This window comes from Pararge aegeria, chromosome 3, assembly GCF_905163445.1.
Source record: "Pararge aegeria chromosome 3, ilParAegt1.1, whole genome shotgun sequence".
Classification (NCBI taxonomy): Eukaryota; Metazoa; Arthropoda; class Insecta; order Lepidoptera; family Nymphalidae; genus Pararge; species Pararge aegeria.
In genome coordinates, this window is record NC_053182.1 from 9,318,885 (window position 1) to 9,336,633 (window position 17,749).

Genomic DNA, 17,749 nt, shown 5'->3' on the forward strand with positions numbered 1-17,749 from the left:
TGTGTACTAAACGCGCCAAGTGTAAAACGTTCAATACGCACTGAAACGCGGATTTTCATTGCAATCGATCGCTGGGTGGACCCGATACCAGGATTGGTCGAGAGGCGTGTTGGCTGTTATCATCACAGAGCAGACGGCCAATGGCGCGATGGTACTGATAAGAGGGTTTGGGGTAGGTTCGTGGGGTGGCGTTAGTACGCCGGGCGCAGCGGCTGAGGGCGGCCGCGGATCATGTTGGGTGCCATGATGTACCCCGGTGTGGAAGACGAGCTCGGTGACATGCGCGTACCGCCGATACAACTCGAACACCTACCCGAAGTGCTCCTATGTACGTAGTTCAAAACGTGATGTGTGTGCTTCGCTGTTATTTGTGAGTGCGAGAGAATGCGGGGCTTTGTGTTCAATGTTTAACTGATGGACTGATTATACAAACCAATAATCAAATAATGTAAATTTTTCCGGGATAGTTAGTATCACAATAGTTTTGTGTTCCTCCAGGACATTGCATCAAATTAACAAATCTGACATAGTACCTATCAGTAAAGTTCTGTTCGGCGTTAAATCATGGTTAACTGATTACTTTTTAGACTAAAGTACCTGCTTTTAACTACATAGGTTTTTTTGGGGATAGTAATTACTCCATGTGTTAATTCCAAAGATGGTAGGTATATCTGTCTGCCAATCAAATCTGACAAGTCTGCTCTGTTCGGCGTTTCATTCATTAAATATTGAAGTGTTTAACTGCTTGTACGAGTGTATTACCTACTTAATACCATTCTACGGTACATAGTTAATATTGTGTTAATCGCAATCATGGCATTTCTGTGTAAAAATCCAATCAGACTAGGTACCTAGTCTCCTTATTTCTCTGTAAATAAACTCAAACATAAACAATCTAAGTATATGGAGTGAAATTAAACTGAAACTTTTGGTATAAATAATAACTAGTAAACTGAAAAAGCGTTGCCAATCTAGTTCGGATAGGGCTAGGCGACTGGTTAGAACAACGTGCGGTTTTAGCTAGTACGAGTTCGACATAACCGCAATGCCTCCCCGTGGTGTGGTGGTATCCATGAGGATTTCCCCACGAAAAAAAAGGGCTTTGGCGGTTGGCCTACCTTTCTGGGAGCCGAGTTTGATCTTCGGCACGCACTATTAACTTTCAGATTAATGGAGAATTTTAGTTTATGCAATTAAATAACGCTTACTGCTGTTGAGCAGCAATGCAGCATGCTACAGGAAATCTGCACGCCTGAGAATGCTCCATATTGTTCTCAAAGGCATGTAATGTCTACCAATAAGTTGACCAGCGCGGTGGATTACATCCTACAAAAATTTAAAATTTACTAGATATGCCCTGCGGCTTCGCCCGCGTAAATTTCGAATGCAGCGTATTGCTACATCGTCTACACCTATAGTCATACATGAGATTTTTGACAAACATTTTTTTATCTTTCGTAATTAATATATAATTATTATTCGCATAATAATTATGTATCACAATTAAAAAAAAAACCGGATTATTATTCGCCAATAGATGTCAGGAAGTCATATTTTTCAGTTTAAATTGGGACTACCCACACGCCACCTTTTTGTTATTTTTCTTCCAATGAAAAAAACACAAATAAAATGTCATTTTCTAAAAATGAATCCTAGCTAGATCGATTTATCGCCCCCGAAACCCACTGTATATTAAATTTCATGAAAATCTCTGTTGGAGCCGATTCCGAGATTCCAATTATATATATATATATATATATATAATATATATATAATATATATATATATATATATACAAGAATTGCTCGTTTAAAGATATAAGATTTATTTCAAGTAGGCCTAATATAAGAAACGTCACCTGAATTGTAATTAAATTCAAACAGCTTTTCATGTGGAGTAAACAAACTTAATTTCTTTACATTATGTTACTTTCACAGATAAGAAGAAAATAGTCACCTCCCTCTTTGAAACTGTATATTAGGTTACTTAAACGCTTTAGTAATTTAGAGTTAACGCAAACTTCAGCTTGTAAACATCGTTTATGTAGAGTGTGTACTTAATTTGTTATCCATGTTATTAACTCAAACTTAGGATATGTGAAGTGTACATAAACAAATTTAAGTTCATGGTGTTTTTATTTTTTTATTTCATTCGAAATAAACTCAATTGTTGTACAACAAACGGAAATCTTAGTAGGGTGACAAATACATTGTAGTTTAATTTAATTAACCAGCTCGATCTCGTTTTGCTTAAAACATAATTGAGAGCTTAGCTCCAATGTTCGCGAGCTTTAGCTTTTATAATCCATGTTAATGATAGTTACCAGGATCGATGGCTAAACAGTATGAGCCATAGGATAGCAAACGCTAGTTTTCTAATTTCGGGAAAGTAATAAGCTTTTCTTGGCACACAACTCAATACCTTTTCCGACCCAAGGACCAACGATCCCGTGATCCTTTGTCAATAATGCAATAAAATGCCAAACTAGACTAACCTTAAGTTAAGGGAAAATGAACTTTAAAATAAATCATGCAAGAATTACAGTTTTAAATCAAGGAAGATAAACAATTTTTTCTTTTGTGCAGCCAGTATACCAAAGTGCGGGGGATGTCACGAGATGATAGTGGATCGGTACGTGCTGAAGGTTTCGGACCGAACTTGGCACGCCGGATGTCTGCGGTGCGTTGAATGCCGAGCAATGCTATCAGGCAAATGCTTCGCAAGGAACAACCAGCTGTATTGTACCGAGGACTTCTTCAAGTAAGCCTCTTATTGTAACTGTAAAACTAGTTCTGTAGGCATTGGTGATAAGTAAAGCTTTTAATATCAAGCTAAGTTGCAAGTTTGCTTACTCAATAAGGGAATGTTAAGTGTCTGTGGTGTCCTTTGGTTTTTAGATGAGTAGACTGTAATCCGTATTTTTACCTGTACACGGTCAAGGCAAGTTGGAAAAGAAATAGTCCTATGCTGCTGTGGTAGTATTACAGTTCATATGATAATAGATTTGGTAAATACTTCAAAAGTTTGTATGAAATTAAAATGCGGAACAATCAAATATCAGCTGTGTTTATATTTAAATAAAGTTTAGTCACGGATTTCTACGGAAAAAGAAAAAAGAGAAAGGTTCTACATAGTTTAATAAAATGCGATTTCAAGTCATTACAATTAGCTAAGGTTGCTAATTTTTTCGTGTATCTTTATATAGTACAACATGTTTGATTTGAACCCTGAATCCCTTTACATTTGATTTGTGCAAAATATTTTCTCTAGTTGGTAAAAATAAACCAAAAGGCTCCGAGAAATTCATCTGCTTATTATGTTAAAAATATGCGCATTGAACTTGAATCTTAATTTTGTTAGAGAAAAGCTAGTTAACACACCTGAGTTAAAGATTTGACATCTGTATACAGCGTGTAACCGAATTATGAAATACTGTTGGAAGGTGCATAAGTATATGTCATAAGGAATCACCCTCTAAAAATACTAAATCAAGGGAAGCATTTTTAATTTCTATACAAACTTATTCAAAACATTCTAAGTATTTACTTGTGACAACCCTGGCAAAGATAAAAGACCGACACGTGCATAGTACCTCCCACTTGATTTTAATTTAGCATGTGATGTGGGCTGTATCTGATTTCTTCCAGTAGAAATTATGGCAGTGGTTTACCCAAAAACTATTAGCGTTTCGGTTTCACAGATAAGTCTCAGAGACAGCAATTAATGTATCTACCTCTTTTCATTGACACGTTGAATATTAAAACTGTCAACTGTATTCCTTAACTTTAATCCCTGACGATTATATATCGGTAATAGTAAGATAAAAAAGCAATGATAGCCTAATGGGTATGGCATCCCCGTATCTGAAACTTTTCTGAGTTATGTGTGTTCTTAATTTTAGCAATTAAATATCACTTGCTTTAACGGTGGAGGAAATCATTGTGAGGAAGCACGCCTTAGAATTCTCCATAATGTTCTCGAGGCCGTGTGAAGTCTACAAATCTGCACTTCGCCAGCACTCCTCCTGAAAGGAGACGCGTGTGTGGGCCATTGCCATTAAATCACCGTAACAACAGTTAATATCATCGATAATAATATAATGTCACTTTGATAATGTTGTTGGTTGCGGCTGTTGTCCCAGGCGCTTCGGCACGAAGTGTGCGGGCTGCGGGCAAGGGATCCCGCCAACACAGGTGGTGCGACGGGCGCAGTCACACGTCTACCACCTCCGGTGTTTTGCTTGCGCCGCGTGTGCGAGGACCTTGAACACCGGAGACGAATTCTACCTAATGGAGGACGGGAAGCTTGTTTGTAAACCGGACTATGAAGCGGCGAGGGCGAAAGGTAAGCAACTTACCCGTATCGAAATTGAACTGTTTAGGGGTAACAATCCCACTCTTTTTTTTATACAATAATTAAGCTAAAGTGGTAAGCCTAGACCCTAGTGGGTTAGGATTCGACTCCTCTTTCAGGGGACCAAGTTCGATCTTCGGTACGCACTAGTAACTACCCCGTACAGAGTTAGGTGCGTTTTTAATTTATACAATGAAATATTACTTGGTTCAACATTAAAGGAAAACATCGTGAGGACACCTGCAGAGTTTGCCATAATGTTTCGGTCGAGTGAAGTCTAACAATCCACACGTAGCCAACGTGGTGGACTATGTCCTATAATACCCTGCTCTTTCTGTGAGGTGATCCATACCCTGTAGTGGGCCGGTAATGGGTTGATATTGATGACTAAGTATAATTTATGCATTGATGACAACGAGGAATCTTCCTGGAGGCCTCTTAACCCTCGGAAATACCTCGGCGCTGCTCTTCAAACCCAAGGCTTTTATGCCTGAGGGCATAATTACACGGGCTCGTATAGTTTGATTGGATTTCAATTAAAACATCGATACCTATTGTTAGATTAAAACATTGCAGTATTAGTAGTTTAACTAAATAGCACTGCAATTATTGTTTCACTGTCTGGTTCCTTGTCTTTTAAATATTAAATACATTACCATGATATATCTAATTCTCTACCATAAAGGGTCGTCTGGAGGAGATCGCTTAGAGCGATAAGACCGCCTTTGCGCATCTTATATATATATTTTTATTGTTTTGTTATTTATTGTTTTCGCTTTTAATTTGTGCAATAAAGATTATCTATCTATCTATATGTTTACTAACGAAGATCGAGCAGCAGCCTCCTCTGTACTACTACTACCATCGACTGCCATCACTAACTGGTCTCCTCGGTGTAGGCTTTTAGTCCAGCAGCTGTTATAGGCTATTTATTACCTATGTTTAACTTAGAAGCGGTGGAGTGACAGGCTTAAATTGTTACTTTACTTAATTTTTAGGCTTTAAAATTGTTTTTGCACGCTCTAATTTAAAGTGTGTCAAAAGAATGTGAACGTTGAAATAGTTATGCAGCGTTTTGAGACAAAACACTGCACCTATTCACTTTTATGTTTGTTTTTGTATACGTTATGTATGTCTATGTGTGGCAGTTAAAGTTTTGATCTTCTTCTTTAGGTGCTAAACAGCTGGGCGGAACTCAGCATGTTAAAGTTTTGATAGGAGTGCCATTATATAGATAAAGTCGCTTAGTAGCTAATGCTGTGTAAACCTTTAAGGGGCTCACACCAACACCGTTAAAAATTAGCTTGTAGTAGATACAAGCCTAAAATATGTATCTCGACCCAGATGTAGGCGTACCTATCTTTTAAAATTAAATATAAATAGATTTTAATCGCTATGAAGTCGTATATAATATGCATTTATAGGTAATTTCTCATTGGCAGGTGAGGGGTCCATAGACGGGGACGCCGCTAGCAAACGGCCGCGTACCACAATAACTGCCAAGCAGCTCGAAACGCTTAAAAGCGCTTACAGCAGTAGTCCAAAGCCCGCGCGCCATGTAAGAGAGCAGCTGGCACAGGATACCGGCCTCGACATGCGTGTTGTCCAAGTCTGGTTCCAGAATAGGTGAGTAAGATATTTCTTTTTGAGTGAAAACTTTTTGCGCCGCATGCCATTTTTCTTACGAAAAAATATCTTGTGTTACAGCTCATGTAACATTTATTTCTATTCCACAACAAGGTAGCCTTTGACTCATCCGTTCAAGTGATGATCTAGTGGCTAGTAAGGGCTATTGTTATATACAACCATAATCGGTTTCTACGCTGCACCGTAGGGGAACGCTTAATCGCTTGGCAACACTTAATGTCGGAAAGATGGTAACTAGCCACGGCCGAAGCCTCCCACCAGGTCAGACCAGAGAAAATTCAAAAAATTAATAAGTTATTTTAAATTATCCAAATTTTCTCCCTGGAGATCTGACCCGGGACCTCCGCTCAAAAGAATGTGCTAGGTGCAGTGTGATGTGCACTGTGTCAGAGAGGTTGTCAGAACTCAGGGGTTGCCGTCACCGAAAGCGACACGCGTATGTGACTGGAACAGGCTTCGGCCTGTGTACATGTATAGGCATAAGGCATATTTACACTTAGGTACGTTTTATTAAATTTTCTTTTAACTAAATTGAGCAGGTATGTATTTACTCGCGGATATGAGACTGAGACGCTCCTTTTATATATAGGCTTCTTGTTCGGCACGTCGAACGAAGTCAACCAATCAGCACTTGGCCAGTTTGCTGGTCTGCTGTCTAAAATATCATATTGAGCGGAGAACTATGCTATATAGTTGGCAGGTTTTCAGAGATAGTAGGTTGGCAACAATGTTTAAGTTCTATAGCTATTTGAAATTTTTAAATGTACGGATGCGAGTAACAAAAGGTTTAAAAGCGGCTAATGAAGCGTCAACCGTATCCACCACCATATTAATTGATAAATCGATTTTAGATATCAATAATCGATTTTGCATATACGCTAAGCGGGAAGGCGAGTTAGCACTAGTGATTTAAAAACGGCCAGCATGTTAACAAGATGTAAACAAAGATTAATATTTTATAGTTTGAAGTTGGTCGTTAGGTTTCACTGAAATTGCCATGCTAAAAGATTAGGTATGTTCAGTCAGCTATAACTTATTTTCTGCATTAAAATGATTAAACACAAAGCTACTGGAAATTCAATGGGATTATTCAATACAATACGTTTAGCGAGCTAGCAGCGACCTTAGTACGATACAAAAGGATGATTTTTATCAGAATAGTAGTTTCCGTCCGCGAATTCGTCCGCACGTAATTTTTTTTTCAACGCAAAACATATTTTCCGTGGTTAAAAATAATATACCTTCCATGTATTCATGATCATATATCAGTGAAATAACGTATCATGGGAAATTATCATTAGCCTTTTAAAGAGAAGTAAGAGTAGAGCTTTAAGTGGTAGAGGATGCTCGGTGATGTACTAACGCCATGCTGATTTCAAACAGACCAAGAGACCAAGCAGAATTTCTGTGTTTCAGTCTGAATGGTGTAAATGCCGTTGTAATAACAGGCACGTGAGGATTCAGTTTGATGGGCACAAAGCGGTACTTTGTGGGATGTGTTTCTTGCTTGCAAAGTTCTTGCAAACAAATAAACCAACAAAAATCGGTTTATTTGTTTGTTTGCATCTATGTTTCATAGTACCTTCCTTTTTGTAATAGGTATTAGGATAAACGCGATAGTGGGGTCTTTAATTTTTTTTACGACTGCTTGTTTGACGTCCGTAGACGTCCAACAGGCAGTCGCAAGTAGGTAACGCTTTAGAAATGTTTTGTACAGAGGCCATAATATATTTTTATCTAGTTTGTGTTTAAGATAATAGTTAAAACGCTGTCTTGATATAGCGGGTCATTACATAGTTAGTCAGGGTAGGTGTGTTAACAGAATTGCTGAACATCACGCATCTTCATGTAGTTGTTACGGCAGCCTCGGTCGGCAACAATGTGTTTCATAATTTGACATAAACTCGAACCTTAAAGAGAAATCAGATACCAAAATGATCCTACCACTCAAAAGTAGGAGCAGATGATAAGTTTCGAAATCAGAAGTGAGATCCTATGTCTATGAATGTATATCTACTATACTGTATCTTTGACTGGTAGAGAATAGAGATCAGACGTGGGATCCTGTATCCGAGCCTGCATATCTATGGCTAGTACACAATAGCATTACCCATGTGCAGTCGTTTAGCTATCACAGTGTTTGGTCTCGCGCGAACGGCTGTCGTTACGGCGGCCGTCACGCCCTGCGCTTTGGCCGCGCCTCGTAAATCGCACACGTTATCACAATGCTTGACTTGCAATGCCTATTGTGCACGCCACATATAAAGTCACATGTTTTTAAGGCAGATAATGATTAGGCTGAGGCCAATACGCTCCATGAATATAAAAAGAAATACAATAAAGCTACTGGCCTCATGCACATGAAAAGACACTACCTTGTTTCTTAAATTTTTGTATAGGTGCCATAAATTAAGTAAAAATTCAAAAAAAAAACAATTATGTTTTATTCATGTAGACCTTATCACAGGATCTTATGAAGCATTCATACATCAAACATGTTAACACTAATGTTAGGTGATGGTGAAAACTGCATTCGTTAACTTAAAACAAAGGCTAGGAGGGTTCCAAATGCATTCTAATCTAAGAAGAGCCCACAACAAACTTAGCCAGGTTTTTTTTTGTTATCACCGTCTCACAGAGTTCATGTTTTGCTATGAAGTTAGAGCCATTCATTCCCAACCTTTTTTATCATACATGTAATCCTTAATATTATAATAGGATTTTTATAAAAGCTTTAGCTTTTTATTTTTATAAAAGCTTTCGTTTTATATGTCAAAGAACAATGTCCGAAACTCAATTTCCAACTCGTAACTACGATTTCTGGCTGTGCAAGGGATAAACAAATTTCTTAAAAGTCGACATATTGCTGCTGCTCATTCTTCATTTTATGCTTATTTATCACTGATACGTCAATTTCCTTACATGCAATTGGACTGTATATATCGATCTTTAATGAAGGAATCATAACTTACTCTCTGTCTCTACGAAAGTAATTATGAGTTCATAGACTAATTAATAAAGCACCACAACACGGCTAGAAATTTTACGTAAAAAAAATTTGAGGCTCTATAGTCTATTTACGTAGAAATAGCTTACTCTCGTCCTTTGCCTACGTTATGACTTGGTTTTATATTAATCAGTAAGGCACCAAAAAAAAAGTCTCGTTGGTCTACTGGTGACCATGTTCAACTACGGATCTCGAGGTCCCGGGTTCGAATCCCGAAGAATTGTTATCTCAGTTATTGTTTTCTCAGTTAAGGATTTTCAGTACCAGCACGGAGATAGGAAATTGGATGTGTCAACCCGCGTGCCTCGAAAGCACGTTAAGCTGTACGTCCCGGTTATTATCACTTACTTTTCGCTGAAGCCTACCAAACCACATTATAGCAGCATGGTGGTTCAATGCTCTAAAACAGTCTCTCCTATGAGAGACAAGGCCGGTGGCCTACAGTGGGACGTTAATAGGCTGCGGATAATGATGATTCACGAAAAAATATAACAGTGTTAAAAGTTATAGTAATTTCAGACAACCTAGGTAAAGGTTTTGGTCCTATTATGAACTGTTACCTAGATCACTCAGTGACTAATAGATGTTCACCGGGGGCTAATTTAGACTATCTTATTGATAGTTTGAACATAGACAGTTTAGATGTGAATAAAAATGTTATATTTTTGTTAGGAGACAGCTTAAATGTAAAAAAGACACAAATTATAAGATGTGTAGAAAAATTGCTGGCTTTGCATGAAAAATCTAAATGTAGATTTGTTATGTGTGCCTTTCCGTACTGTGGCACACTTAGTTCTAAGCGAAATAAGCAAATTTATAATTTAAATTTATTAATTTATAACTTGACATGCCGTCATAGTGAGGCAGTTTTTTATTTTGATGTGAATAAATTTATTTCACCACTGTTATTGACTAGGGATACTTTTTATCTGTCAAAAAAATGTAAGCAACATATAGCCTCATTATTAGCTTACAATTTAAATGATACAGTTACAAGTGTTGTAACTAAGTCTATTGACAACTTTACAAATTGTACTTTAGGTACCAATATTTCTGATAATGACCCAAGTACTTGTTCAAGTACTAAGAAAATTTCTTATAATTATTTAAACTAGATAGCCAGACAACGGAGAAGCTCTCCAATATGAACATTGTACATCAAAATATACAGAGCTTAACCGGCAAAGAAATTGAAATAGAACTGTTTGTGGAAAAACTCAATATACACATTCTGTGTATTACTGAGCATTGGCTCACTGGTGCACATCCAGCAGTTATCTTAAGGAATTTCAAAATGTCAAGTGTGTTCTTCAGAAGGACTGCAATTCATGGTGGGTCCTTAATTTTTGTACACAATAATATAACTTGTAAGGAGCGAAAAGACATAGTTAGTCTTTCTGTTGAACGCACTGTAGAACTATCTTGTGTGGAGCTGGAGCGATTTATAATAGTGTGTGTATATCGTCCCCCCTCAGGTGATTTTAGCCTTTTTGAGGATGTAATGGAAGATGTGCTTAAGCGATTGTCTGTATCCACAAAAAAAGCAATAGTATGCGGGGATTTTAATGTTGATATTTTACTTAGTAATGCAACTACGACTAGGTTGCTAAACTTATTTAAATGTTTTAATTTAAATTATGCTTTTAGTGAACCTACTAGAATCACAGCAACCTCAGCATCGTGTTTAGATAATATTTTTCACAACTGTGATATCTTAGGTAAATCGATAATAACCAACTTAAGATCAGATCATTGTGGCCAACAAATTACTGTTTTGAATAATATAAACAAAGATAAACATATCGTCAAGTGTAGGCCGATAACTAAGAGCAAATTGACGCGATTCAAAGGTGAAATATCATCCAAAATTCCTGCCCTTGTCTTTAAGAACGGTCATCCTGACAGCATTTATGGTACGCTCTTTAATATTATAGAAAATGAATTTAACAAAATATTCAATTTCAAACATATAGATTTCAATAAAAAAATAAAGTTTAGCGATTGGGCAACTATTGGCATATACAAAAGTAGAGATAATTTGTATGAGCTCTATGGTGAAAAACAATATAACCATACTCCAGCTTTCCTACAACACGTAAAAATGTACTCTAAAACGTTTAAGAACGTTTGCTTTCATGCTAAGTCGCTATACTTTAAGGATCAAATCATAAAATCGGATAACAAAGTACAAACAACCTGGAAAATTGTTAATAATGAAACTGGGAAAGCTAAATCTCGCAACGTAAACTTTGAATTAATTATTAATGATAATAAAGTTACCGCTGACAGTGAGGTTGCAAGTACCTTTGAAAACTTTTTTCAGAGTGTTCCTATTTTGTTGACTGATTCACTTAATTCTTCACCTACTGCAGCTCAGAGTTTATTGAGGAACAACGTTAATGAGTGCAACGTTTTATTTAATTTTAAACATATATCTGCATATGATATAATAAAGAATTTTAAGTTGTTGAAACAGAAAAAAACCGGTGATTTATGGGGTATGTCTGTAATGGTAATATCTAACATTATAGACGTTATTGCCCCTTACTTAGCCATACTTTTTAATGAATGTGTTGATAGAGGTACTTTTCCAAATTTAATGAAACATAGTAAACTTATACCTCTATTTAAATCTGGCAATAAAAACGACATTAACAATTACAGACCCATTTCAATCTTACCAGCTCTTAGTAAGGTCTTTGAAAAAATTATATTAAATCAACTTTTGAATCACTTCAATGTAAATAACTTACTACATCCGGAGCAGTACGGTTTTACTAAAGGTCGTAGCACCACGGATGCAGGCGCTAAACTTTTAAAACATGTGTACGATGCCTGGGAACGTTCGCAGAATGCCATTGGTGTTTTTTGTGATCTATCCAAAGCATTCGATTGTGTCGATCATAAAACCTTGCTTCTTAAACTAGCCCATTATGGTATCAAAAACGTTGCACTAAATTTGGTTGCCTCTTATCTCAGTGACAGAACCCAAAGGGTTTGCATAAAAGACATTAAGTCGCAGGGGTCGGCTACGTCAATGGGTGTCCCACAGGGTTCAATCTTGGGTCCCTTTCTATTTTTGGTGTATATAAATGATCTACCACACCATGTCAGTGAAACCTGTGACATTGTACTGTTTGCTGATGATACATCTCTAATTTTTAAAACTGATAGAGGTAGAGACAACTCTGACGATGTAAGCCGTGCTATGTCGCATGTGTCGCACTGGTTTACTGTCAATAATTTACTTTTAAATGCAAAAAAAACTAAGTGTGTGGAATTTATTTTACCAAATGTAAAGAAAGTTAATAAAAATATAATAATAAATGGAGAATCACTAAAAATGGAAGATTCCACAGTTTTTCTGGGCATGACCTTGGATTGTAAGCTTCAGTGGGGTACCCATATAGATACACTAGCAGGTAAACTAAGCTCGGCTGCCTACGCCGTCAGGAAAATTAGACAGATTACTGACGTAGAAACAGCAAGACTTGTTTACTTCGCGTACTTTCATAGTGTGATGTCTTACGGGATCTTATTATGGGGCAAAGCTGCTGATATTGAAACTATATTCATATTGCAGAAAAGAGCTGTACGGTCAATATATAAACTTAAATCACGTGAATCCCTCCGTGAAAAATTTAAAGAAATTGGTATACTTACGGTAGCCTCACAATACATTTATAACAATATAGTATTTGTAAGACAACATATTAGTCTTTATAAACAAAAAGTGGATATAAACAGTCGACTTACAAGAAATGGTCATAAATTAGTGACATCTGCATATCGTCTGCGAAAGGTGCAGAAGTCATTTGTGGGATTGAGTATACGCTTTTATAATATGATTCCTAAGGTAATTTTGGACCTACCAATCCATAAGTTTAAAGAATGTGTTAAAACACATTTATTACAGCGAGGTTATTATACAATTGATGAGTTTCTTAATGACAAGGTTGCTTGGAAGCATCCGGCTCCGCTTTCATCTCTCACAAGATAGAAAAATGAATGTTAAAATATAAAATGTAAATTTTTGATGTTGGAAAAGAGCAACTGCTGAGTTTCTTGCCGGCTTCTTCTCGGTAGAATCTGCCTTCCGAACCGGTGGTAGAGTCACTACACACGGACAGACTTGACGTTTCAAAAGTGCTTGTATTAGGCCTACTTGAAATAAATGAATTTTGAATTTTGAATTTTGAATTTTATAAGAGGCTCTACATACGTCGATATGGCTTATTGTAGTTCTATTAATCAATAAAGCACCATAACAATAACAGCGGTGAAAGTAATTTCGGACATTGTTCCAATAATCCATCGCGGCGATATCGCAGCACGGAGTCCCGGAGGACTGGGCGGAAGCTTAATTAAGCGCGCTCTTTGTCGGACTCCCTGCCGCTTCGCTAATAACACACGCTAAACATACGCGATAGGGTGCAGCCATGTTGGGTATTTAGGTATTTTGAATCGATTCCTGCGGAGTTGTTTTTCATCGGCGATGGTTCGTTTTCTTGCTTTCTGAGTCCATGGCCGTGGGTTCGATTCCCACAACTGGAACATGTTCGTGTGATGAACATGAATGTTTTACAGTGTCTGGGTGTTTTCCTGTATGTTATAAGTATTTATGTATATCATTTATAAAAATATTCATCAGTCATCTTAGTAGCCATAACACAAGCTACGCTTACCTTGGGGCGATGTGTGTACTGTCGTCAATACGTAACTGTGAATACGCCATGTCATGAACATTTTTAGACCGCTTACTGTCGCAGTGGGCAGCGACCCTGCTTTCTGCGTCCACGGCCTTGGGTTTGATTCCCACAACTGGAACATGTTCGTGTGATGAATATGAATGTTTTTCAGTGTCTGGGTGTTTTCCTGTATGTTATAAGTATTTATGTATATCATTTATAAAAATATTCATCAGTCATCTTAGTAGCCATAACACAAGCTACGCTTACCTTGGGGCTAGATGGCGATGTGTGTACTGTCGTAGTATATTTGTTTTATTTATTCATGAATCGGTTGTGTTAGTTGTTTATATTCTTCGACACTGGGTTGTAAAATTGTTTGAACGGTAAAAATATAAAGCTATGTAATCAATGAGTGAATACTAATCTAACCACAAAGCCGAACACGACATGATTTTGTCAGTCTTCATCACCAACCCATTATGGCCCAATACACGGCACGGGTCTCCATCTCATAATAAACAAGGGTTTTGGCCACGCTGACCAAGTGCGGATTGGTAGACTTCACACGCCCTTGAGTACATTTTGGACAACTCGCAGGCATGCAGGTTTCCTCACGATGCTTTCCTTCAGCGTTAAAGCAAGTGACATTTATTTCCTTAAATTGAAAACGCACGTAACTTTGGAAAGTAACAGGTGCGTTCCGGGGATCGAACTCGGTCCCCCGAATGAAGCCGAAGCCTTGCTCGCTTTACATTACGTCAGTAGGTATATACTGTCAAATGAATAAGGAAAGTTATGTTCTTAAAATAAGTCATTAAAAAAGTGATTAAAATGTTGTTATATTACAGAATTTTTTCATAATTTGTCTATTCTCACAATTTTAACAAAATCGTATTGCATACAAGTTTATACGGAACTCTTTATGCCTGATTGTAGTGTATTAAATTGTACTGACTAGCACTTAACCAGGTTTCTCTTCATCTGCCTGCTCCCCTGGAAGCACATGCTGAGGAAGACACTTGATAGGAATCCGTTAAGGCTTATAGGATAATCTGTAAGTTTAAGAGTAAAAGTTTAAGACGATCATTTTATTTGTTTTAAAGGAGAGCAAAAGAGAAGCGGTTAAAAAAGGACGCCGGACGAACTCGCTGGTCGCAGTACTTCAGGTCCATGAAAGGTGGAGGCAGTGGTTCGCCGAGACACGACCGGCTCCTGGACAAGGATGAGCTTAAAATTGACTTGGATTCCTTTAGTCATCACGGTAAGCATTTTATGAATTGTAGCTTTCTGATATAAAATTGGATATCGCTGGCACTCTTTGCATGTTCGACTTCGGCTCACTAGGTCCTGGGTTCGAATTCCGGGTCGTACATTATAGAAATTTTACCGTCTAGTAGCTTTGAATTTCAGCCTGGCGAGCAAGTTAAGCCATCGGTTATATACCATTGATGCAGCGTGGTAGGTTGGAATGCTCTTATTTCCTTGATAGTTTGAAATAACAGGCCTAAGAGCAGTAGTGGGACGTGACTTAAGTAAATCTGTTATCCCAACTGTATAGCGGCCGCAACTTACCGTTAACGTAACGTTTGGCCTATTTAAAATGACAGATTAGGCTAACATTTTAAGGCTATATTTTTACATCAAAACTTATACTAAGGCTTCATACTAAGGTTGGCAGTTTTTAGCTAAGAGCACAAACTAATTGAATCGCGCCAGTAAAACCAAATGTCACTGCGGTTTACCTATGTGGCACTTATATAATAATAACAATAAGTAATTGAATTTTAGTTCAATGACATAAGCAAGTATTTCTATTGAAGAGTGGCGATCACGTAACTATTATTACGTATCTTTTTCAACGTTGCCTTAGTTAAAAAAAGTACGTACCATTCTAACATGAGTTTGAGATGTGTGTACATTATGTGTGTTCATGTTTTTTCGTGCAGAGCTAAGCAATGACAGCTACAGCACAGCGGCGTTGGGAGGCGAGGAAGGTTCTCCCGCAGGTGGAGCGACGGGGACGCGGTTTGGCGCCACACCTCCGTACCTTCGAGCACATTCACCACCGCATGCGCATTACCACTATCCGCCCGACCACCTCGTTTACACCAACATTGGTAAATACTATTGACCCATAAAAATAATAGCTATAAGAGGTGATAGCCTCCTAGCCTAGTTAAGGCTTACCTTTCTGGGGAAGCGAAATTGATCTCCAGCAAACTTTTTCGGGCTTATGGGCGTTCTTAATTTTTGCAGCATTCTTGCTTTAATGGTGAAGGGAAATATTGTGAGGAAACCTCAATGGCGTTTTATAGTTTTCTCATGTATTTGACACACATAAATAAATGATAAATAAATATACTACGACAATACACACATCGCCTTCTAGTCCTAAATTAAGCGTAGCTTGTGTTATTGGTACTAAGATAACTGATGAATATTTCTATGAATAATATATATAAATACTTATAATATACAGACAAACACCCAGACACTGAAAAACACTCATGTTCATCACACAAATATTTTCCAGTTGTGGGAATCGAACCCACGGCCCTGGACCCAGAAAGCATGGTCGCTGCCCACTGTACCAATCTGCCGTCAACATGAGACATGAGAACATTATGGAGAATTTTGAGGCGTACAGGTTACCACACGATGTTCTCCTTCGCCGTTAACTTCTTCACATCAATCCGCACTTTGCCAGCGTGGTGGACTACGTCCTAAACCCTTCTCATTCTAATAGGAGTCAAAGTTCTGTAGTGGGCCTTTTATGGTTTAATAATGGTGCTTGAGATGACCGGATTCCATTTCAGTTAAATGAAATTTTATACTTCAAGTCATTTTACCTGCACTTGAAGTAAATATCAGTATAAATTAGTAAAGGCATACAATGAACAATAATTTCCTTGTGCTAGGTCAAGCAATGAGCGGCGTTGGACTCGCTGGAGCTGGCGGTGCATCTGACATGAGCAGCTCGTCTTCCCCAGCAGCGGGAGGGTACCCGGACTTTCCCCCGTCACCAGATTCTTGGTTAGGAGAGCCGCACCACTACTCCCCGCGAGGCTATCCCTAGCGGCGGCCACCACCGGCGCACACGCAGCCCGCGCCCCCGCCGCTCCCCGCACCCTGCCCTGCTCAGGTTCTTGCTGTACAACCTCTCGAACTCGTAGTAAAACGAGAGCTGTGATTTATCCAGGAATCGTCTCGATTCATAACAGGAGACACAGACAGACAAAACATTATAAATAGATACACTGTAAATAGAACTGACTACTTAGAATAATCTATTTTGATCAATTAAAAGTGTTTATCTGTAAAAAAAAAAGTTAAGTCAATTGGTCAGTGAGTTCTAATAAGGTCCAAATTAGAAATTTCACATGTAAAATAGAAATGATTTTCCAATTGTCATCAGACAACCCTGTGAGATTGTAAATAGATAAAAGAATTTGCAAATTATTTACTGAATCCGCCTTAATATTTATTCTCTTGACATAAATCTTCATTTTCAACTTAGCATTCATGACACCTTCACTTTGGTGAAGCGGTGGTAATACGTGGAGACTTAGGAGATTATACCTAACAAAGCTTTGAAAATTGTAAATATGAAGCCTTAAATATTTTGTGAATGCATAAAACTTGTATCCATAATGCAGTATACATATGTAAATATAGTTTTAAATACAATTTGACTGTAAAACACGATTGATTCGCTGTTCCTAGCATAAATGCTGCTAATTCGGTTGTACACTAAATTTACATTTTTAAAAGTAGTGCCATTTTTTTACCATGTGGAAAAGGATAGGACTATTTTAAGAATAGTGAATTTTGTTAAGTTAAACCTACAAATCTACAACAGAATTTTCACCATCATCTGATAATATTTTAATGTTTGTAATTATTATGAATCTCTTAAATTAATCGTAATTTCATAGATATTATATAATTTCAATGCGATATAATATTATATGTTTGTGTAATCGTTATAATAATATTTCTGTAAATAAAATGAATGTAATTATTGTTTAGAATAGCTCACATATTCATATAA

The 17,749-nt window shown here is 37.5% G+C and overlaps 1 protein-coding gene across 1 annotated transcript; it reads left to right on the plus strand.

The window, feature by feature from the left end:
• Nucleotides 1-216: 216 nt before the first annotated feature.
• Nucleotides 217-16,834, plus strand: LOC120637232 (LIM/homeobox protein Lhx3; the record flags this gene model as incomplete). The annotated part of the gene is made up of 7 exons (XM_039908954.1): nucleotides 217-328; nucleotides 2,586-2,760; nucleotides 4,142-4,344; nucleotides 5,796-5,979; nucleotides 14,802-14,959; nucleotides 15,645-15,815; nucleotides 16,617-16,834. Coding segments are annotated over 7 exons (1,161 nt in total), but the record flags the coding sequence as incomplete, so codon positions are not given.
• Between the last annotated feature and the right edge of the window lie 915 nt (nucleotides 16,835-17,749).